The sequence below is a fragment of the Lissotriton vulgaris genome, chromosome 11, assembly GCF_964263255.1.
Source record: "Lissotriton vulgaris chromosome 11, aLisVul1.2, whole genome shotgun sequence".
NCBI classification, from domain to species: Eukaryota; Metazoa; Chordata; class Amphibia; order Caudata; family Salamandridae; genus Lissotriton; species Lissotriton vulgaris.
Genome location: NC_141699.1, coordinates 263,408,558 through 263,432,174, shown reverse-complemented (window position 1 = coordinate 263,432,174; position 23,617 = coordinate 263,408,558). Strand labels below are relative to the sequence as shown.

Here is a 23,617-nt window from a genome sequence, read left to right as displayed (position 1 = left end):
GAGCGATGAATTACTCATTAGTATTGGTTTCTTAACATCAAACTAGTCTCTTGAATTTCTCCCAATATCTTTACAGGAGACCAAAACCATACATTTTCAATGGTCTTCTCCACATTGGTGGGCTTTTTGATGATTATTATTCAACTTTTTTTTTCTTGCAGGGGGCTTTCTTCCCTTTCAGCCTCGTACTCTTCAGAGTCCCACGATTCCATCACATGATCGGGTCTTCGTCAGTTGAACAGCTGCCTATAATTAAGGCATATCTACCCCAGTCCATTTCCAACAATGATATCTGTTCCCTTCGTGTCAACTAGTCCCATCATATTTTGGCTGACTCTGTCCTCTTGTGGTCTGCCTCAAGTTCACCAGTTATTTGTGTATTTGATTGCTATCTGTATTCGATTTGGTCACATTTGATTTGATGGTTTCCCTAACAACTGCTTTCAGAAACAGACAGGCAGTTATCATTCAGATCTCCCATATCATTCTCTATTAGGTATCTTTGGAGCAACTCCTAAACTTATTCCTTAAACTCCTTTACATGCATTAACCAACTGCTTTATCTCCATTGTCTTGTGGTCAAGGTTATCCTCACTAGATGTGAGTGTGAGCAGACAAAAATATGCAGATAATATAAGTGTGGTGAGCTTCACTGCCAATGGGTTCAAAGGTTAAAGATCATCTAACCGAGTATATGTGTGGTGTGCTGCTGAAAAGCAGGTATAGTCCCTATTGTTTGGATGTGGACTGTGCCATAAATCTTCCTGACTATGCTCTGAAACATGCATGTCTGTTCTGCCTCACCCTTTGCATTCATCTGTCTCAGACAATCCATCACTATGTTAAAGTCCAATGAATAATGGCTTCGCCTTCTGCACTGTAAAGTACATCTGTGATGACGTTCATTAGGAAGGACTACTGACCACAATTAGGGGAATAGAGCCTCAACTCCTTCAGAATCATCCATTCTTGGGCTGTGTCCATTGCTGCCCATGTCTCTTTCCAGAGTCTTCAATCCCCCCACCGTGCGACTCAGCTCCTTTTTATGGGCGCTGAAAAAGTGACTGTAACGTAGTTCAGTTCTGATCCGTTAGTTGACTGATATATTCACCAGCATCGTAAGACATACCAGGGCCAATCCAGCTGCTGCACCACTCTTCTGAGTTGGTCAATGATCACCTGTCTCTCTAGGTTTGTTGGTATCAGATTGAGTCTAGAGCTGCTGCGTTTTTTGCTACTCTTCTTTATCTTCCAGGTTTAGAGCTCAACTGGTGACTCTTTCGTAGGCCCTCTGTCCCATGTGGCACCTGTTGCAGATCGCCTGTTAACCGAATGATGTTTTCCACTTCATACACTGATTTTGTTTGGCAAGTATGCCCCGGCAATTGGAAAATGAGGCAAAAAAATATCTCTAGTAGACACGGAGGCATATGTACAAAGGGATAACGCCACCAGAATGGTTCTTGTGGCGGTATCCCCTTCTCCATATTTTAAAAAGCAGCATTAAGCCACTTTTTGTGGCTCAATGCTGTTTTTTAAATATGGTATCCTTTCACAAAGGTAAATGCGTGAAAGAAGCATGCAATGGGTGTTGCTACGGGCATTCCACAGCAACATCCATTGCTTTTTTATGCTGCCCCAGATTTACAAGGTGGTGTAAATCTGTGGCATCTCCAAAGAACTCCATGCAAGAGCAGGCGTTAGAATGGGGCTCAAGGAGAAATGAGTTTATTTCTCCTCGTTTTTGCTTTCTGCAGCACACATAGAAAGAGCAAAAAGCCAATTAATAATTGTTCATGTGCAGGAAAGTGTCCCTTCTTGCACATAAACAATCATTGAATAGTGATGATGTGCTACTTTTATGTGTGCAGCACAATTCAGCAGACATAGAAGTAACAAATAGCCATTATAGATTGTTTATGTGCAGGAAAGGACACCTTTCTGCACATAATGAATCCCTGCAAAGCAGGCACCTTTGCACTATGGTGAAAGGGTGCCTGTGTTGGAGCTGGGCACCTAAATTTAGCCCTAGCGCTAGGATAAATGCAGGGGTGCGTCGCAATGTAGTAAATACGGCACATCCCTACGTTTTGAAAATGTCCGAGCGAGGCGCTGCCAAATTTGGCACAGCTTCGCGCTCTGACATTTTGTAGTAAATATGCCCCACTGTTTTTGCAAAGATTATAACTTTTCCAGGCTTACAGCCTACAGTTCCTGGAAAAATTGAAAAGCAGTACATTTAAATTTGAATTTGCAACACTCTTGGGCAGGGCAGAGAACCTCCCTCCAGCATTTGAACCAATCTCCGGATCTTTTGCAGGCAGTGATTCTGGATTTTGGGGTTTCATGCGTTTCTGTGCCGTTTTTTCTTTACGCAACCAGCCTGGTCTTAATTTCCACTCCTTCCTCTCATTCTGCATAATTCCCGATGGCACACAACATCAGGCCTTCCTTTCATTCGCACACCTCCTCCATGCAGCTCTCCTGGCAGTTTCGTCAAAGGCTGCTCTAGTACTCGCAGTCCAAACTTCTGCTATGTAGCCCCTATTTTTTTCACATTACCGCTGCACTTAACTAACATCAGGTTATGTTGGCCCATCCCTTCAGAGAGTGCTGCACCAAGTTATCCCAGCCTTGTCTCTTCACAAGGCCCAGGCATCAGCCCGCGGGTGCACCGGCCGAAGCAGCCTGCCCATTCACAGAAGGGGGTGTGCCAGTCTTGTCTCAATTCACAGATGGTGGTTTACAGTCAGGAATTGTGCTTTAATCATTACTATACTAGGCAGCAGTTCTTTTGGAGCTTGTTTTTAATCCTTTTCAGTCAGATTCATCAGGATTACGTAGGATTGTAGTAGGGGATTTTCAAAGACTCACAGCATGCTGTCATCCATCTTGTCAGATGCCATGGGTTAAGTATGTAGAGGGTTGGTGGCATCATACTGTGTTACGAGTGCCCAAAGTGTGATCAGATCTTTTTATATACAACACTGGAGTGGAGGCCTAAAAGCCCATTGGAGTAAAGATGTGCTTCTATGTGCATATCCAGTGTCTTGTGCTAACATCCCAAGTGTGTGTTATGCGTGTTGATGTGTGTCGTCTGCATGGAGCACGTATGGTGTGTGAGTGCGGGAAAGTAATAGAGGGCAGTGGAATCCATTTTGGATAACCTCGGCCTAACTTTTCCCAAAGATGGGTATGGGGGTCACGTTCTTAGACAATGGGAGTATGCTCCTCATATTCCTGAACTTGGAGGGAGGAGACCTAGACAATGAAGTAAAGGGAGTAGAGACTGATTCTTTTTATAATCACGTAGGCCTTTTGCTGAGCAAGGAGCTGCTGATTAGTGTTCTTGAACACGGCCATTTAGTGGATGATAGAGGTGAAGGGTGCCAATGCAGATTCTGTTGTGCAAGATGAGGAAACCTTTAGGTGTGGAGTTGGCCTTTTGTCCTTCGCTGCAATTCAATTTGGCTGATGGCAGCCTGGTGCAGAAACTTTGCACCTTTTTGGGCTGTCACAGCTGGAGAATACCCTGCTGTGAGAAACATCACTCTACAGCAAGGTCTTAAAACACCTCTTCCATGCCCTCAGTAAGGATCACTTGAAATGTCCTTTTTTTTTTTAATACCAGTGCATACCTTCATACTTCCAGACTCAATGGCAAAAACAGTCTCAATTCCAATGCACTGTAGGCTTTAATACAACAAAAAGGCGAGTCACCTGAGCCAAGTTTGAAGCCAAAACAAAGTTTGAGAAAAATAAAACTGGACTCAACACTAGATGGCAGGAGTGTGTAAAGCATGAGAATCTACAATAGATACATGTAGCAAATAGGGTTACCATCTTTCTAAGAAATAATACACTGCAGTGAGTCTGGGGGTGTGCCCCGGCAGGGGCTGCTGTACTCAGCCCTAATTTAGACCCCTATGTGGGCACCATATCCAATGAGCATACACTCTGGGGGTGTCCCTACTGAGCATCAGACACTGGGTCTAGACAGGTGAGGTAAGCTGCAGTGTACCCGGGTGGGGGCTGCGGGCCTGCGCCCACTCCCATAATAGAGGGGCTAGGCTAAATCCTCTGCTGGAGACCCAGGCCCTGCCTATTCCAGACGCTTCTCTGCTCCTCGATTCCCTGGCTCCGAGTACATAGGAGGGGAGGAAGTATTGCTGGTTCCTTCCCCCAGGGAATGCCCCCTTGCGATGTCTGGCTCCTGACTCTGCGCCATAATTGAGGCACAGGGGTGTGAGGCTGTTGGATGACTGAAATCCAGTGACACCCTGGTTTGCTGCTGCCTTTCTGTTGGGCCCTTCTCAACCCCACCTGACCTTCGCTGGTAGGGTCTCCCAAGGAACAGCTGGCAGTGGTCTTTCACGACTCCGGATACCCTAAATCAACGCTCCAACTGGCCTACGGGGGCTGCCTCACTGGTCCAAAGCCCTGCCCTCTTTTCAGATACGGTCTACCAGTGGCCGGTGGCCCCTACTTGCTCCATGTTGAGGCCAGACTGGCGTGGATGCCAATCCTTTGGGGGCGAGTAGCAGCAGGTGCCTGCCATTGCCCAACTGAGGACGAGCCAGGGTCCCTCATCCTACCTGTCTCTCTGACAAGTATTGGCTCAAGGGTGCACGTCAATTACCCCGCCACAGGTGTACCCCGCGGGGACCCCAGCTGACGATGTGGGTTTGTCCCATGCCAGGGCAAGGTTACACAACTAGAATGCAGGACGGACGACCTGGAGAGCTGCTCCCGGAGTAGCAAAATCTGGATTTTGGGACTCCCGGAGGGAGTCGAAGGGACTGACCTGTGGCCTATCTAGAGACTTGGTTCAAGTCATTCATGCCTGCCTCGCAGCTACCCCTTTTTCACCTTGAAATGGCTCATTGTGCCCCGGCGCGGCGCCTGACTCCGGGCTCCCTCCCACACCTAATGCTGGCGAAATGCCTTCACTTCAAAGACAGGGATGTGATGCTTCGAGCCACCAGGAGGAATGGGTCTCTCCAAGTGGAGAACAAGCACGCCATATTATTCCCAGACTACACCCGCGCTGTTCAGCGCCAGCGATCCTCCTTCCTGGAGGTGAAGTTTCGCCTCCGTCAGCGGGGTATACAATATTTATTGTTGTTTCCAGCATGCCTCAAGATAATCTTTGAGGGAGCTACATTCTAATACACCGACACCGCCAGAGCATTGGACTGGACTGATCAGCTCTCAAAAGACTTTTGGCTGCCAGACGCGAATAGCTCCTAGCGGGCCCAAAGATCCCAGGGCAAGTGTCAACACAAGAACAGTACCCAGGCACACACACGGTCTTTGCCCCAGGGCTCCCTGGTTAGCGCTCTTTACCTAGAACAAATCATCCCTGACCAGAGGTGTGCCCTGCTGGTAGCAGCAAACTTGGAACGAGTCTCAGCAGACACGCATGAGGAGAAGCCCTTACATTTTCACCTCTGAGGAAGACCCCAGCAGGTTAGGCACCTCCCGGCCAGACTCGCCAATGCCTCCCATTGTGACCGCCCTCAGACTGCAGACACTCACCTAACTGTCCCTATCTGCTCCACCCTTGCCTCAGCTTAAGTACCACTTCGATACTGCTCTTATGTTTCCCTGCCGCTACCGGCCTTTGTTTAGTACTGAGGTTCTTTTTATGGGAAGTTCTGTTTTCTACGGGCACATGCTTTCCTTGCTCCAGAGTAGTTGCATCATGTTCCGTTTGAAAATAGGGTCATTTGCGGTAAGTCCCCAATATAGGGAAAACTCCCCTCCCCAGTTGCTACACAACCTCGTTGCCTCTTTCCTCCTTCCATCCCCAACAATACGGTGGGCGGGTAGAACCAGGCCTTGGCATCAGGTGCAACTCCTGGGATACAAGACCTTCCGGTGTGTTCTCCACATACCCATAGCACCTTGCCGTGACTCCGTCCGCTGACACCAAACTCCTCACTCTTAACACTTGAGGCATGCACACTTCTAGCAAGAGCTACGCGGTACACTCCTACATTATTATTATTATTATTATTATGCTGTTTTATAGCGCGCTCCATTACTGCCGGAGTATCCTGGCGCATCAAGCGTCAACAGGCGCAGATGCCGTTTTTGCAGGAGATGCACCTCACCATCGGGGAGTTTTACCAACAGTCCAAGCGATGGAGGGGCATCTTCTGTGCCACCACCTACTCAGCGTTCGTGCGATGGGCAAGGGTATGGAGTCGTCCTGGGGTCCCTTCCAAGAAACTCGCAGGGTGGTTGGCACAGAGGGTTGATACGCACTCCTTGAGGGACACTTAGACAGCCAACCTGTAGTCCTAAGTAGTATCTATGCATCCAACACAGATCAGGGGATATTTGTGGAATCCCTGTCCAGAATGTTGGCCCACTACACAGAGACGCCATAGATACTAGGGGGAGACTACAATTGTGTACTTGAGCTTTCCTTAGGTAGGTTCCCCCCCTCTGTTTCCCAACTTATGTGAAGACAGAGCACTTCTGTGCCTGGGCACACCAATGGTCATTAACAGACGCATGCAGATTCCAACAAAAAATTATCCTCATTTCACTCTATCCAACATAACCTCTACGTGCGCCTCAACAGCTTCATCTGCTCTCTCGCGAATGTTTCTATTTCTATTTCTATTTAGGGGGTTTTGTAAAGCGCTTGGTGACGCACAACGGCGTGTCCCCGCGCTAAGGAGCAACTCTTACTGGAACCTATAGAAGCGGCATACCTTACTGGGCAAATAGTGCAGTTTTAAGTTTGGCTCTGAAAATTGATTCTGATGGCTCTAATCTCAGTGCCATGGGTAGTTTGTTCCATCTTGAGGCTGCGAGGTACCTGAAAGATCTTCCGCCCATTCGAGCTCTAGACACCTTGGGAACGACCAGGAGTCCAGAGCCAGAGGATCTCAACGAGCGGGACGGCTCATAAGTAGTCAGAAGTCCCTGCAGGGGAAGAGGGGATCTCCCATTGATGATCCGATGGCACGTACATAGAGCTTTAAATTCTACCCTGCTTCTGACCGGAAGCCAATGCAGAGATCGGAGGGCCGCGGCCGATGCAGCTCTTCTGGGTAGTTTAAGCACTAAGCGGGCAGCGGCATTCTGTAGGACCTGTAGGCGGTTGAGGTTCTTCTCCAAAGTCCCTAAATAGAGAAGATTGCCATAGTCCATCTTTGATGTGACTAGTGCATGCACCAGGGTTTGTCGGGCTCTCACAGGTAAAAACTTCAAAGTCTTCCTGAGACTTTTAAGGGTCCCAAAACATGATCCAACCACCTGATTGATCTGGGGGCCAAAGGTGAGGTCAGTGTCAAACCAGATGCCCAAATTCTTTGCTTTCTGGCACGGAGAGGGTGTTGGACCTAGGCAGGATGGCCACCATGCCGACGTCCACGCTGATTGGCAGCCCCCCACGACCAGCACCTCAGTCTTGCCTCCGTTGAGCTTGAGGCAGTTGGCGGACATCCAGGCAGCTAGATCTTGCATGCAAGCTCTGAAGATGTCCGCCGAGAGACTGGGTGCACGCGACAGGGAGATCACCAACTGCGTGTCGTCGGCATAAGACACCAAGCGGAGGCCGTGACTCTCTACTAAGGTGGCGATAGGAGCGACAAAGATTGAAAAGTGTTGGACTCAGGGACGAGCCCTGCGGCACCCCCTGGTCCAAAGAAATTCGCTCAGAGTAGTGGTCGCCCTGCCTCACTTGGAAGCCTCGGCCAGTGAGAAATGAATAAATCCATTTCAACGCTGCTCCTCTCACCCCTCCTTTGTTCAGACACTGTAGCAAGATGGAATGTGCTACAGTGTCGAATGCAGCGCTGAGATCTAATAGAATTAGAGCCATGGTTTGTCCCTCGTCTGCACCCTGTCTGAGGGATTCGGTGGCCCTAAGAAGGGCAGATTCCGTAGAATGACGGGGCCGAAACCCGAATTGGGTAGGGTGAAGAATGTTGCCTTCCTCCACATACTTCATAAGCTGTTTGTTTACCACCTTCTCCGCTACCTTAGAAAAATAAGGCAGCAGAGAGATGGGGCGTAGGTTGTCCAGCTTCTCAAAGCTAATGTTAGGCTTCTTGCGGAGGGGAAGCACCACAGCCTGTTTCCAGTCCTCAGGTATAGAGCTGGATCGGAAAGAGACATCCAGCACGTGCCTGATATAGGGTTCAAGGGTCTCCAGACTGTCACTCAACCTTTTTGGGGATGCAGGGTCACGGGGGGAACCGGATTTAACAGATCTGCAGATTTTGACTAGCTCTGCCTGTGAGGGGGTGGTGAAGTTGAGAAGCAGATTTTGATCGTCTTCCATCTCTGCTAGGTCTGCAGGCTCTTCCGCTGCAGGAGGGATTTCGGGAAAAGCAGAATAAATTTTGGACACTTTATCTCCAAAGTAGCTAGCAATGCGGTTGCAAGCTGCTATTGAGTAATCATCCTCTTGAGTAGAGGTTTTAGGAGTGGCCAAGGATTTATATATGCGGAACAGTTCCCTGGCAGAGTTCTCTGCCCCCTGAATTCTGTCTGCATAATATGTGGCTTTCTCTATCCGGATTTTATTATGATAGGTGCGCCTCTTAATGAGATAGGCCTCTTTCGACCGGTCGTCGTAAGCCACTCTCCATTGTCTCTCTGCTCGTTTGCATTCCCTTTTGGCGCAGCGCAACGCATCGCTAAACCAGGGAGCAGTTCTATGTCTGTGGACATCTTTTGTTGGCCGGCCTAATGGGGCTGTGCAGTCCAGAGCAGCAGTGATGCGGTCATTGAGTAATTTGCTAGCCGTTGCCACATCATTGCCTCCTGGGGGCCCACCCTCGATGAGAGCTTTGTTGAACTCTGGCAAGGAAAAACTCGCCCACCTGCGACGGGGGTAATTAAGAGGGGCAGGATCAGTTACTTTATGCTTAGGCAGGTGTATAACAAATGGGACATAAAAGTGATCTGTCCAGGGTAGGGGTTCTGGAGAGGCAACCAGGACATCCTCCCAATTGGCAAATATAGGATCTAACAGATGCCCACGGTTATGTGTAGGGAGCTGCCCCTTGAGCTCTAGCTGTAGGGTGTGAAGTTCTTCCCGGAACTCCATCGCTCCTTTGTCTTGCGGATCTTCCAGATGTGTGTTTAAGTCACCCAGCAGCAGAAACTTGTCTCTTCTTATTGCTGTTTCAGTGACACACTCTAGAAGGTTGCCTTTAAATCTAGCCATGGGTCCAGGTTGGCGATAGACAAGCAGACCTTTTATAGTCGTGCTTCCGTCAATTGTTATGGTAAAAAAGCCCGCCTCACAGTTTGCCAAACTAATTGGCTCTAGTTTGCACGCCCAATGTCGTTTAAAGGCGATCGCAATTCCGCCTCCTCTGCCTATCGGTCTGTCCAGGCGCACCATCTGGTAATCCTCTGGTAAATCTGCCGAATCCAGCATGTGGATTACTTAGGCTGGGTCCTCTGTGACCACGACACGCATCTGCTGACCCTTAGGTGGAGGCCCCGCTTACCACCTCCTCCCAATTTGAGACTACCTCAAGATAGTCTTGAGGACCAGGTCTTCCGTCCAGAGCAGGAAACTAACATCCGCCATTATTTTTCTGGAAATCACAACACGTCGCCCACCAGGACTCTGGAATGGGACACCTTCATGGTTGTGACTAGGGGTGCTTGTATCATACAGATAGCAGGAGCACATAGAATGCTAGAGAGAGACTTGAAGAAGGTGGGACACAATCTTGCTGTCCTTAGTAAGGCGACCGATCCCACTCCCGCTTCCGTGACCAGGCTGGTGGAGGTAAAGACCACCTACATGACACTTCTCAAAGACTTGAGAATGAAAACATTTATGAATGAAATGGCATTTGAATAGAGCATGGCCACCGGGAACATCCCAGCGCTGAGCAGTGAATAGAGGAAACAGAACCCTAGGGAAAGAGCAAGTTCTTTAGCTGTTTTCGGAAGGCAGGATGGTTAGATTCGGTTCACGCCGCCAGGTCACACCGAGAAGGTGAAAGAACTGGCGCGCTCTTGGCGTGGTTGATCCGACAGGACACTGAATCCCACCCAGTTACAGAGGTGGTCACCACCTCTGGTGACCAGATCCACACCGATCTTGCAAGCCTTCTACAACTATTATGATGTCATATACGGTGTGCGGCTGACTGACCAGTAGAAACAAGCGGATCAGTTCCTAGGCGGCCTCGATCTAACCCCAGATTCCCCCTCACGCGCAAGCCTCACTGGAGGCAGAGATTCCACCAGCTGATGTAAAGCAGGCGATCCTTGACCGGACTCAAAATAAAACCCCAGGCCTGGATGGTCTACCCTTAGAATACTACAATTTCTTCAGCTCTCTTGGGGCCTAGGTTGGCGGCAATGTATGGGGCGGCCCTGGAGAAAGGTGAACTTCCCCACTCACTTTGCGAGTCCCTCTTAGTCGTGATCCTGAAACCATCCTAGGGGCGGATTGTAAACTCCTGAGCAAAATACTAGCCGACCGCTATGCCCAGGTCCTCCCGGGGCTGGTACACTTCGACCAGAACGGCTACGTCCCCGGCAGAAGCACCTCTCAAAATATTAGTCGCTTTTTTATGTTCAGGACTGGGTGGGGGGATAGTGTTCCTCACACTGCCAGTCTCGTCCTTGACTTGGAGAAGGTGTTTGACACCCAGTCTTGGGCTTACCTCTTTACTGTGCTCCGCCGTTTGGGAGTGGGACACTAACTTTTTGCATACACAAAGCTATTATACTCTAAGCCCTCCTCCCAGATCTGTCTGGGCTGCTACATCTCGGCCCCCTTCTCAGTGGGCCAGAGAACGCACCAGTGATGTCCGCTCTCTCCCCTACTCTTTGCCCTGGCAATGGAGCCCCAAGCTATGCGCCTTCGGTCGGAGGCTGAAGGACTAGCGTACCCCCTTAGCAGGTGAGACCCACAGTGTGTCCCTCTATGCAGACGACCAGCTCCTCTTCATATGAGATGTTTCGGCCAACCTCTACCCTTCGGGTACCACTTTCGAGCTTTGTGGCAACAGTTGGACTGCGGGTCAAATGGACAAATGTATACCCACTCTGCCAGGACCTTCCCCCACAAAAGGTGTGCATTGGCGACTCTCACCTCGCCTGGCATGTGCAAGCACCTACCTGTCTGGGTATTCGTCTGTACAATGTGCCCGAGACTTGTATGAGGGCAACCACCGGTAGGCTCTAGCGGTATTACTTTGAAAACCTCCCAGTCATCCTTCCCATTCCTTATTTAAGGAACTGGACTCCCTGCTCTGCTCCCTTGTATTGGGGGGTGGAGGTGAGGGGGGGGGGGGGGTGAGCGCCGTTGAGTTGCCCTGGTGCCCTGGTGAAGCTGCCCTTGGATCGGGGAGGCCTCAGGCCTCATCGTGTGTGCGCGCGTGTGTGTGCGCGAGGGAATGTGTGTGCGCATGCGTGACTGTGTGTGATTGAGAGAGAATGCGAGGTAGGGGATAGTGTGCCTGTATGTGTGCCTGTATGTATGCCGTATGCCTGCGTGTGCATGCGCGCGCCTGTGTGTGTATGCGTGCGTGCATGCAGAGGGGTGGGGGCTGCCTGTGTCTGTGTGTGAGCAAGGGCTTTGCACCGCGCATGCGCAGCTACCAGACGCTCGCTCCCGAGGTGAAATCTGACCTCGTCAAAGCGCGCGTCTGGTAGCTGTCCACATTCCTAAATACGGGCCACAATAGGTCTAAAGCAGACACCTTCAATGCTCACGCATTGAGGGTAGGTCTGCTCGACCTAAAAAGCAACATAATTCCAAACAGACAATATAAAAGTTACAACTGATCACAGTTTGCCGTTTTTACTGATTTTTACAGATGAATAGACAGTAAGCCATGCGTTTCTGATCTGTATTTATTTTTAAACGCAGAAAAATACAGAAAGGTCTGCTACTTGCGAGAAACTCTCCATTCTATCCTTCATGAATTCCAGGCCAACAGCTGAGCAGATAGAGAGCAGGAGAATGAGATTTCCATAAATGCAGGCATATGTTAACGTATATTTGAATAATGCTATTTTTTACATGTAGGTGTAGTGTTTTGTTGTATTAGTCTGCTTCATTTGCTAAAACGTGACTGGCAAAGTTTAAGTGCATGTTTATCAGTTCAAGAAATGTGGAAATATACATTTTGCGACTCAATTTATTCTCAAAATACAAAATAAATACGAATAAACACCAATAAGATGGACAAAAAATGTATATGAACAAATACAGACAAAGAGGCTAAAAAAGAAATACCATAAATCCCAGAGCCCTACTTCTAAAACTTTCCCGAAATCCACATTGTACCCATTAGTGAGTAACGTGATATTAATACTCTGCTTTGACCTGCACCTGCCGTTCCGTGCAGGGCTTTCGGGTCATGCTGACAGTGTACAGGAAGCACAGTAGCTTTCCAGAGGCTCACCTCATTATCTGCTGCAATTTTTTTTTATTATTGAGCAGCCTCGACCCACTATCGTTGGCCTATTAATCCTACAGAACCTACCTTGCTCATGCCAGACCTCACCCTGAAGACATGTATGTCACGCATCTAGCGTGAGAAAAGCAACACTTCTCTCCCTCGGTGTAATTTATGCATTTAATGGTGATGGAGGAGATTCTTTTTATTTTGTAAATACGAGATTATCGCTGGAACATCGAGTCCTGTTGTTCAGTGTGACGGGTGTGAACCTTAACATTTCACAACCGAATAGGGTTGCATAAACAGGCCTACTTCGACTTATGAAAACATGTGTATGTTAATACAAGAGAGTACATGAGCAAGCGTGGCGGATGCGTGGTTGCTGGAGAGGATGCTGAAATATTTCCTGCAAGAAACGCTGCAAAGTTTCCAAGTGTGCTTCTGAAACGGAAGAGTGGGCTGGATTTGTTTCTATTTAGCAAACAGCTCAGCTGTCACGTGCTGTGTATTGGTGCCAAGGCTGAACCATGAGAAGCAGTCTTTTTAAAAGCCAGGCTACCAGACGCATACTGAACTAGAGAGTGTACACTGAAAAAAGTTTCCATGACACAGACGACTTACTCTGCCTCAGGGGAAATGTAGAATTGCAGGAAAAATATTCATACACGGTTTGTATAATAAAGTGATGCTGAAAAGCTTTAAGAAGGCAGAAGACTCGAGGGAAGCTGGTGGCTTCCCCATCTTGGTTCCTTGAAAAACGACCGACTGTTAGGCAGATTGTTGTGTATTTTGACCAATGTGGTCTGGATTAACAGTGATCAATTGCTCTGGGTAAATACATTTTATAATTGTATGTTAAGATTATGTTTTTTTAGCTTAGGATGCTCTTGTCCTATCTTTCCTCTTTTCCTCCTTGGTGTTTCTTTCTCTTCTTTTCCTGTTTCATTCATTCTTTTTCCTTCTTTTTCTTATATCACTGTAGTATTCTTTCTTCCTTGTAAGCGGTATTTTTACCAAACTGTAAATTTGGAGTTGCATGTTGAGTATTATATTTGGGTGTATTTGTATTGTTTATTGGTTTCTAGGTTATAATTTCATTACACACAATTATTCTGTCCTGTACTCCAAATTTGTTAACTAATAGTTATTTTGTTATATTTCTTGAAAATGTAATAAAGAATTTGAACTAAAAAAAAAAGGGCCACAAAGTTAAGTGAAATGGCCATGTGATAATGAAATACCCCAATGAAGGACCTCGCACCCGATGCACAACATTTTACAGGGAAACTTATGTTACAGAGTAATGACTCTTTCCCACGACCTTCCCAATAAAGGCTCCTCCTGTGGGTGGCGCTGCAGCAACACAGGATCCCAACCTCCAGTGAAGAAACGACAGCATAATCATATGACCCACCTGCACCAGCAGCGGGTGTCTGCATCCAAAGCAACAGATCATAGATGTTAACCCTTTCCTGCAGGAAACCAGCTCACTTTGTAACCATGTTTAAATATAGAATGAGTTATAGCACTAAGCCAGTGGTGACACATTCGAGGGACACCACCTTGTATTACAGGTTTGAAGTGGTTATTAGCCCTGTGCTGCAGGCCGAAGGAAACGAATAGGTGTGTGCTAAAATACGGCGTGTACAGCAAATATAAAATAATTACTGCTGTCATTGTCATTAATGCTGTGCAAATGACAATGGAACGGGCAGCTAGGGTGGACTCCAGGGCAACTGCTTCATTCTGACCAAAATGATTCCCATGAGGAAAAAGGCGTTCACTTGCAAGACGGTGATGGTTAGCAGCAGTACTACTCAGACGCCTATTTGTGGGTTGATGAGGAGATACTGAAACAACATACTCAAGAGAGAACCGGGGAGCACTGAAGAGGAGATGGATGGCCTACAGAACAACACAAACAACAGACTCCACACTAAAGTGACAAGCTACTGTTGCAAAAAGCAATTTATTAATCTGTAGCAATCCTCTGCAACTAGAACAACTAGTAGATTCACATGTTGACCCTTATTCCTCCATCTTGTTGTTGGCTCTACAATCACGCTTAAAAATTTGCTTTTTTAAAAATATCTGATGACTTCTATAGGTGGAGTCAATGTGATTCACAACAACATCAAGCAAAATGCCACATTGCTGCTGGCATCTTTAGATTTTACCAGTGCCACTGGATTAAAGTGCACCACCAGGCTTCCTGTGCTGAAGAACACCTCATCTGCCTAAGTAAACACAACTTGTACACAAAATCCAGTAATTTATAGCATCCTGACCACTCTTTCGAGCTTGCCCCATTCTTCAACTCCAAGCCTTTTCATGCTCTCTTGTTCTAGAACCACACCTTCTTGCATCTTCTCCTTTTACTTGTTAGATATTAAGATGTCACTAGCACATTTCTCCACCAGCCCTCATAAAACAAAATACGTTTGAATTCTTCTTGAACTTAAGATGCAGATTTCTCCTTAATTCTTAGTATTTCTCTTCAGGGTTTCCCCAATTTCACAATCTAGGATTGGACACCACTCTTCAGGTGAAACCTGACCTGACCAATGGTTATAAAACGATAACTCTGCTTTAATCTAGCACCTCTCTATGTCGTGCCTACACATCCCCTAGCAGTTCAATCACTCTTAAGGCACTGTTTGGAATTAAATGGTCATGGGACAGGACAACGTTATCCCCTCTCCAACTGCCTTTTCCCCATCACATAGGGTAAGAGATTGTCTGATCCAAATGCCACCTCTTAAAAGACCCTTCTCTGACCATTCAAAGTTTTGGATACTATTTCTGCTCTGAGGCACAGGTCCCATTCAAGCTCCTCCGCACTTTCCTAAAAAAAGTGATTGTTTAATTAACTACTTCTAGTTACTGGTCAATTTGAAGATTTCCATTTTTGCAGTAGCTCTGCGACCTTCACCAAGTCAAAACAATACTACAGTCGACCTTCATGCCTAATTCATAACGTAGCAAGCTCCATTAGCGAGACTGTAGCTCCCAATTCTAGAAGAGCAGAAATCTGCTTGTGGCGTTGCCCCCACTGAACCACAGTCAATGGGGCAGAAGTCAAAGTGGACGAAGAACTCCACTCCACAGGCTTTGATTGGAGACCTAGGTTGGGCCACATGGAAGATCTCCTGTCGCAAAATATAGTTACTGCAGTCCTTAGGTGGGTGGAATAGAAACCAATGAGCTCTTTGAATCACACTATCCATGTCCCAAATCGTGCAACGCCAGGAAAGCCTCTTTGAACAAGCGGACAATATATCCCTTATGTCCCTGCAGATCATCCCCTTCTGCTCCTTCAGGGATGCCCAAGACTCTAAGGTTGTTCCAACTAAATCTGTTCAACAGATCCTCCAGAATGAACGAAAGAGTCCCATGCTGGGATTCATGTTGCAGAGAGGATGTTTTGACTAATCTGTCAGAATACATTTAGAAATTGTAACCCAAGGATCGGATTAAAGTAAGCAGCTATCTCAAACATTCAAAATAATCTTTGATATTGAGGATCCTTTGGGTGCAGCACAGCTTACTGGACTGGACTTGGAAGAATTAGGAAGGGGATGGGGTGTGATACAGTGGTGGCTCACCCTGATGAGCTTCGGGGCTATGTCCTCCTTATTTAGTGAACCATTTTTAAATTACACAAACGATGAATAATAGATTATTATTCACTATTGTTATAATAAAAAAAAGAATGCCTATCTTCAAGTTCAGCAGCAGCCAGTGACGCAGTCTGATGCTGACGAATACACATGAGGGCATCTGCACCAGCCATCAGAGAGACTGTCCAAGGCGGAGGAAGTCCCAGCCCAGAAACCATGGCCTCAGTGCCTCCCCAGCTGTGATATTCTGAATCATCACAGCTGTAGGTGGTCCTGGACGCTGTAGGCTTAAACCTGCAATGCACAGGCTGCACATCAATTAGCCTGTCACCCCACCCTTTCCAAATTCATCACAAGACTGTGCAGGTGTGAGTTTAATGCTCCAGAGCTGGTTGAAGAGGGAAGGAGCATTGTGGAGCCCAAACAGGACCTGCACAGACAGCAAGTTAGGAAAATAAAATGCTTTAAAACGTTTGTGGGTGAATGTGTGTGAATGTGTGTGTCAGTGAGGAAGAGCATGTGCATGAGTGATGTCTGTATGAGTGAAAGTGAGGCAGTGAGTGATGGAGCGACAGTGAGTATGAGCAAGTCTGTGAGTGAAAATTAGTGAGTGATCTTCATATTGAGTGAAAGTGAGAATGTTTGACAGTACGAATAAGGGCACATGAGTGGGTGAAAATGAGTACAAACGAGTGCAAGTCACTAGAGTTTGAATGAATAAGAGCAAGAAAGCGAGTGAGTATAAATGTGTTTGAGGGCATGGAAAGTGAGAATGAATGAGAATGAAAATGAGTGAGAACAGAGTAACTGAGTGAGAATAAGTCAGTGAGTGAAAATAAGTGAGAATGGGTGAGTAGGATGAGTGCAAGTGAGTAAATATGAGTGAGGGTAAAAGTGAGTGCTAGTGTAAATGAGAGTAAGTGAAAGTGAGTGAATGAGGCTAAGTGACAGTGAGTAGGAGCGAGTGCAAGTGAATGTGAATGCGTGAGAGAGGTAATAGTGAGAATGTGGGTGAATGAGTGAATATGGGCATGAGTGAATGAAAGCACATCAGAATGAGTGAGTGAGAGAGAATGTGGTGTTATACTTGCAAGTCTGCAGTTGTCCCTGGAATACTGAAGATAATTCTGGGCTTACAGAGACACCAACTGCAAAATGCTATTACTGGCATAGTGGAAGTAATTTGTAACAGAAGCCGTGCATGTGGGGGAAAAAAACTGGCAGTGCCACACTAGAGGTATTAAGTGGAACTGGCATGCCAGAGATAATACTGGATACTTGCATACAAAAGGAAATACTTTGCACTGGCTCAATACAGTAATGCTTGGCACTAGTTTACTACAGGTAAAATGTGGCACTAGCAGCAATTCTTGCCATAATGGGTACCACTTGCAAAATACTGACACTGGCATACAGGAGTTAATTCTTGGCATGTGGGCCACCCATAGGAAATTTTTTTTAGCACTGACATACTGCAGAAAAGTCTTCGTGAAGAAGGAAAAATGATGGTGCTTTCACACTGGGGGTATTTCTAGGGGAGAACTATTACATCTAGGAGGAAGGCAAGCAAGACAAAGTGCTAGCCCTGACATACAAGAGATACTTTTTGACGCGAGGGTTACTGTTGGTGTATAATATATATATGTCATGAATGGCAAAGCAAAATTATGAAACTGGCATATTGTATGTAGTTTTTGGCATGGGGATGCCCATGGCATATGGGGAGAAAGCCATTACTAAATGTTGTTCCTGGGACAATGGAGATAATTTTTGACATGTTGGTGTGCCCATAGTATGTTCTGAAGAAAACTGGGTCAGCTCCTTGGAAGCATCAGGTTTTATTGGTTTGTCACATCGTGGAAGGACTTGAATATTTAATGAGTGCTCTTTCAAAGCCTATGACTTCAGAGCAAATTTATGTGAAAATTGTGGTTAAAAAAGCATTTTTTGCCCCCATTTTGTAAAACATTTTTTGTAAGGGCGAAAAGTAGAAGTCAGACTGGTTTGCTTGAATGAGGCAAGCATTGCACCCCACCGCTTCCAAAAGGTCACCAGCCAGCACTGGTACGATATTTTCTGTGGCAGTCCATGAGGATTAGAATTAAGTCCGGAGCAGGCACAAGTACCACAGACGCTCCCAGGAACTTCAATAAGACGCCTTGAATGAGGGTGTCAAGCTCTTGCATTTCCGTCTGGCTTTCATAGGCAGACAAAGAACATTTTTAAGAGGAGAAAGCAGACAAGGTTCCTTTATTCAGTAAAGCTACATGCATAAGCTCTAATCATAACCCAAATACCTACTTCCACCACCTGACCAGGATTTCTAAAACTCTGAGCCATACCCTAGCACACTATTTACACACCCTCAATTCTCTGGATTTCCAGGTGGTAAGCTCCACCATATACTTTCTCTCTAGCAAATGGATCCTCCTATGACACTGTATTTCTGCCTAAAAGACTCATCCCCTACCTCGAACTCAAGATGCAATCCAGCCGGTCTAATCCTTCCCATGATCTGGAAATGATTTCCTACTTGCGCACACTTTTCTTTGGGACTCACATGCACTCACCTGGTTTCGATTTCAAGAAGCCGTTGCTGGCCTCCTCGTGCATCACACGGATGAGCTCACCGTTCACTTCCCGGAAGATATTGAACTCTGGAGCCAGTGTGTGGATCACCGTTGACAGATCCTGCTCCCGGATCTAAAAAGGAGGATATAAAACAGAGAAACATCATACAAACTATTAAAACCCATTACTACACTTATTCCTAAAAATGCTGAATATGTGTGACACCTCCATACAGCCTAGCCCAGAAGCCGGTCCTCACCAGAATGTAATCAGTCTGGTATGTGGAGAGCATCAGCACCGAGACATTGTGCTCTGCCAATGGAGCAATCACTGATTTGGCAATCTTGGTCACACCAACCGGCTGAGCATCATTCGTCGAGCAGCCATTGGTCAGCACATTGAGCACTAGCCATGTAGCATCCACTACCTGCAGAAAGTCCGAAACGGGCAGCTCTGGAAGGCAAGAGGGAGGAAAATCAGCACTAAATGGCAAAATGAAGAACAAGATCAAAGGTGATCTGTCCAGCATTGTTTCAAATCTTTTGTTTGGAAATAGGCTCTTCAGTAAAGGGATAAAAAGCTTAGAACTCAACATTAGCTACAACAAGGTATTTGTGAATATGCACACATCAATCAGTACTATGTGGTTACATTTTTGCACTTACTGGTGTTTTTAGTAAATAAAACTATTTGGGGAATGAATCACAGCTAAGGAACAAGCAGCAGAGGGATGCAAGGTGGTCGTCAGAGGTACCAACAGCAACATTCTGTGCACTGACTGCAAGATTTAAGTCAAACAATAAATACAGCTGCAAGACTGACAATTTAGAGCTTAATACACCTTTACCCAAGAGGAATTGGAATGAAAGGTACTGTTTTTTCATGTTTGCATTGATGGAGGATGTTGGTGGAGTTCTGATGTGGCATTCCTCGCCTTGGAATAATGTTTCTTGAGGTTTTATCTCGTTTGTCAATCACTCTCTCATGTACATCACTACTATTAAGAGGAGAGGTTACCTATTATCTTCCTATTACGGGAAACTACTGTGAAATATAAAAGGTAACTAGTGAAGGTGTCATTGTGAATTTTGGAGTAGCACCTGCTCCAATATTAATCAACTAAACTAACCGGTCGGATTATTTGACTAGCACTTAAAGCCTCGGGTTGGCGGCTTAGGATCTTAATATGTTTCAAAAGAACAAAAAAAACCTGCTTCTATCACATCATCTGCAGAAGAACGAATTCTCAATTCACATAGTTCTCCTCTAATTTGTATCATGCAATATGTACTATCCAATATCCTTTTATCCAATATCCTTCTTCTCTTTCCTGAATGGGCTAAATACCATATTACAATAATCCTGCTTTATGATACCGTTTCTGCCGGTTACATTTGTCTTGTTTCCTCTAAGTTAGCCTTTCTTAACCTGGGGTCTGCTACTGTTCTGAAAACTAAATAAAATGAACTTAAAAGCAAAATGTAAAATCAAAAAATGTAAAACTCTGTAAACGCAAAGGAGTTTGAAACTGGAAGTTAAAAATTAAGTTGGTATCAGCTTGATTTGGGGGAGCAGCACAAATACAGTAAATAGAATGTAGTATAGAATAGATAATTAGTGGCCGCAATGGAAGCACTAGTTTGTGCTGATAAAGAGGGCCTGCAGCGGAGGAGCAAAAAAAGTGATGCTGGAGTCCAGCAAATTGTTCCCTCTATTAGAAATAAAACTACATTTTGAAAAGCTGCAATAATAAAATTAAAAGTTTGATTTCTTTTGGTTTGGAAATAAAATGCTGTTTAGTGTGCATATCTGTTTGATGTATTCTAGTCAAGTCAAGTCAAATAGTGCTTTATTCGAGTAATTACTCATAAAAGCAAGACATACACAAAATGTTAAAATTAAATTAAATTTACAGTCAATCACAAAGACAGTGCACTATTGAATCCATAAAATACACTCAATTAAAACGTTTCCCATGGTACTTGTTTAGCAAGTTAAAAAAAAAAGATTAATACATTGATAAAAATAGCAAAGTTGTACAAACATTGATGGTCTAAAAACAATAATAACAATTTCATGGAGACAGATTTTACAGACAGAGAATAGTTAATTAACTAGCAGTCTCTGTCTGATCGCCCATGCCCATCCAATATATTTTGCAGTGGCAATTAATATCCATGTAAGTGAGCTCGAACATATAATACGCAGGGCAACAGAGCTACAGGTGGTCCCAAGGTTCCTGCACATAGGTGCTAACCAGACACGTCTTGGAGCACAGTAAGCTTTACAAGAGAACAAAAAATGTCCAAGTGTTTCCTTCCCCAGTCCACAGGCTGGGCAGGTGTCACACCCCCCTGCTCCCCATTTTGCTGACAGAGTTCTTATGGGGAGGGCTCCAGCTCTCAGTTGGAATAGGAGCTTTCTATCTCCCGGCTTAGATAGAATATCCCAGTACGACTCCAAAGCGGGCTACAGTTTAACCTCAAGAAAACCAGCAGTCATGGACCAAATGCTAGATCTACTCAGACTCCTACTCGCAACGTTTTCCCAGAATATATTTTTTAGGACAGACTTAGTGGGAAATGTTGCACCTGCTGGGTCTAACCATAGCGAGCTTAGCCCAAGCTCAAACAATATTGCTTTCAGTGTTTTGAACCAGCTAATTTTATGAAAATAGTCCGCCTTGATGACATCAATAAAACCTTCAGCATAATAAGAAAGCTCGGGAGTAGTCCAGAGCCTTCGCCAATACAGGATTGGTCGTAGTCTAGCTAGATCCATGATTTGTTTCCTACCAAGATCATATCTTAAAGGCAGCAAGGGAGTGCTTTTCGGGGTACCAGTGAGTAACCGTAAAAACTTGTTCTCTGAGGCTTGTAGGGTACTCAACTTTTCAAACCCCCACACCTCCGCACCGTAAAGTGCGGACCCAATTGCCTTCGCTTCATAAACCAGCAATGCTGGCTTGACGGGTTCAGTCAAAGACTTTATGTGTTCCGAACTGATAGCACCAGCTAATTGCTTATGTCGCAGAGTAGCAATATTTATGTGCTGAGGAAGCAATAGAAAGGTTGCTGAACTGTTCCTATGGAGAGATAGGGAAGATTTAGCTGGCGTGACCAAAGGTGTTTAAATGACACCCTAGGGCATCCATTATGTTGGATGTAGTTGCCTCACACACCCAGAAGGGTGTCATGCTTCATCATTTGCGGTTGCTCCTCGTCGGGGAGGCGGTGCAACCCCCGACGGGCTCACCTCAAACAGGGGCTCTTTGGCGGAGATCTTTTTATCCAACAGCCTTATGGTGAGGTGGGGGTGTGTGGGCAAGATGGTCTGTTGTTATGATTGGGATATAAAATGTAGCAAGGGGTACCGGAATTCACTTTATTCTGGGGGTCCCCTGGCTGCAATTAAAACGTGGGGCTAGCTCGCTAGGTATCAACAGGTTAGGTCGAGTGACCCTAGAGGAGACTAGAAGTGAAAGTGGTCGACATGTTTCTCGCAAAGGGTAAAGTCACCCGCGATTCATCAGGACCTTACAAAAGTGAGGAAAAGAACAACATGCTAGTGTCATGTGTGTGGTGTATGTTACCTCTGTGGATTCTCCTATGCCTATACATAGAGAAAAGATAAGGAAACAATGGTTAATACGTATTTTCAGTAAACCAAAACAAGTCACGTCATTGCCAGGGCATGTAAAAGATGTGGCATGCTGGCGGTACTGTGAATTATTGAGCACAACCACTGCATGCCTGGATATATTGAGCGTGCAACGTGCATAGTGGGGAGCATACATAACCACTGAATATGTGAGGAGAACTGTGGTGTGAAAGAGTGAAGTCTAAAAACAATGGTTTAAAATGCAGCAGTCTAGGAGAGATGTATTGCCCATTCAGTGTCATTTTAATGAGCAGGTCTTGTGGTAGAGGCACCGATTATATCATACTGTGGCTAGGCAAAACCAAACTCACACTGTGACCTGACAAGTGCTATAATGGTAAAGCACACGTTCCCTACTTACCTACTGGTCAAGGACTACTTGCCACATGAGGGGTCGGCGGGACAAAACATCAGGGATGAGCCCATTAAATGTAGCTAAAGGGGAGCACATAAGTAGCGCCCATGGGTTACTAATGCAAGCAAAGTAATGTTCTTGGATAGAGGCTCTAACCTCCCTTCTCCCGCTCAGAGCGGTGTCACTCACCTCGAATCGCCTGTGTCCGCGTGGGGAGACCTACCCATATCCGCCGAGCTCGAGTAGATAAGTGAGCTCGGCGGTCGGAGTTATTTAAAACAAACAACCGAACCGGCGTGCACAGACGCGTCGCCGCCCACTTTAGAAAGTCACATGATGGAAGCCGGTATTGTGGCGGCCATCTTATAGTGGTGAAGGAGTGCTATATCGCTAGTCACTTAGGTTTGTAGTGACCAGTAGTTAACATTAAAGGGCCTTAATGTGGGAAAACTTTCGGGGGAAAGAAGGACCCCGTGTGTGTCAAAAAATATATGCTCATCGGTTTTCTGCGTGTAAATCAGAATTACCGCCCGGCCTGAAGTCGGCTCGAACTATGGCGGCCATGATGTAATGGGAAGAAAACCTAGCGCAGGCAGACAGTGACGGGAGTATGCAGGTGTGGCGGCCGCATGTAGGTCTTATAGTCAGGCGGACCCTGGTGTATTGGTGGCAGGAGGCCGATGTTAACGTGTGAGTCAAGGCCAGAAAGGGTTGTGGTAAGTACAAGGGAGAGTGTGGTTAAGTGTCGTATTTAAACTCAATGTTAGCCCTTGTCAGATGTGGAAGCAAGGGTATAAGGGTGGCCACGATACAAAAAACGAAACTAGATGATTTAGAGTGAGTGCCAGGGAATGTCTACGTTAAGGCCCTGTTTATCAGAAGACAGTCGGTGTACCCATCTCTGTTCCTTCTGGAAAAGGGCATTTTTCGGGCAGTTTGGGCTGGATTCTAACACTACCCACTTCATAGAGTCTTCATTGTGGTTGGAATCTACATAGTGTTTACAC

General features: G+C 46.0%; 1 protein-coding gene across 1 annotated transcript in view; it reads right to left on the bottom strand.

Moving 5' to 3' along the window:
* Window positions 1-23,617, bottom strand: part of CASTOR1 (cytosolic arginine sensor for mTORC1 subunit 1) — a 144,360-nt gene that overhangs the window by 49,588 nt on the left and 71,155 nt on the right. Inside the window, exons 3-4 of the mRNA XM_086943208.1 lie at window positions 18,855-19,048; window positions 18,595-18,727 (exon numbers count right to left, since the gene is read on the bottom strand). Of these exons, the coding sequence (XP_086799334.1) occupies window positions 18,595-18,727; window positions 18,855-19,048 (327 nt within the window). The remainder of the gene's footprint in view (window positions 1-18,594; window positions 18,728-18,854; window positions 19,049-23,617) is intronic.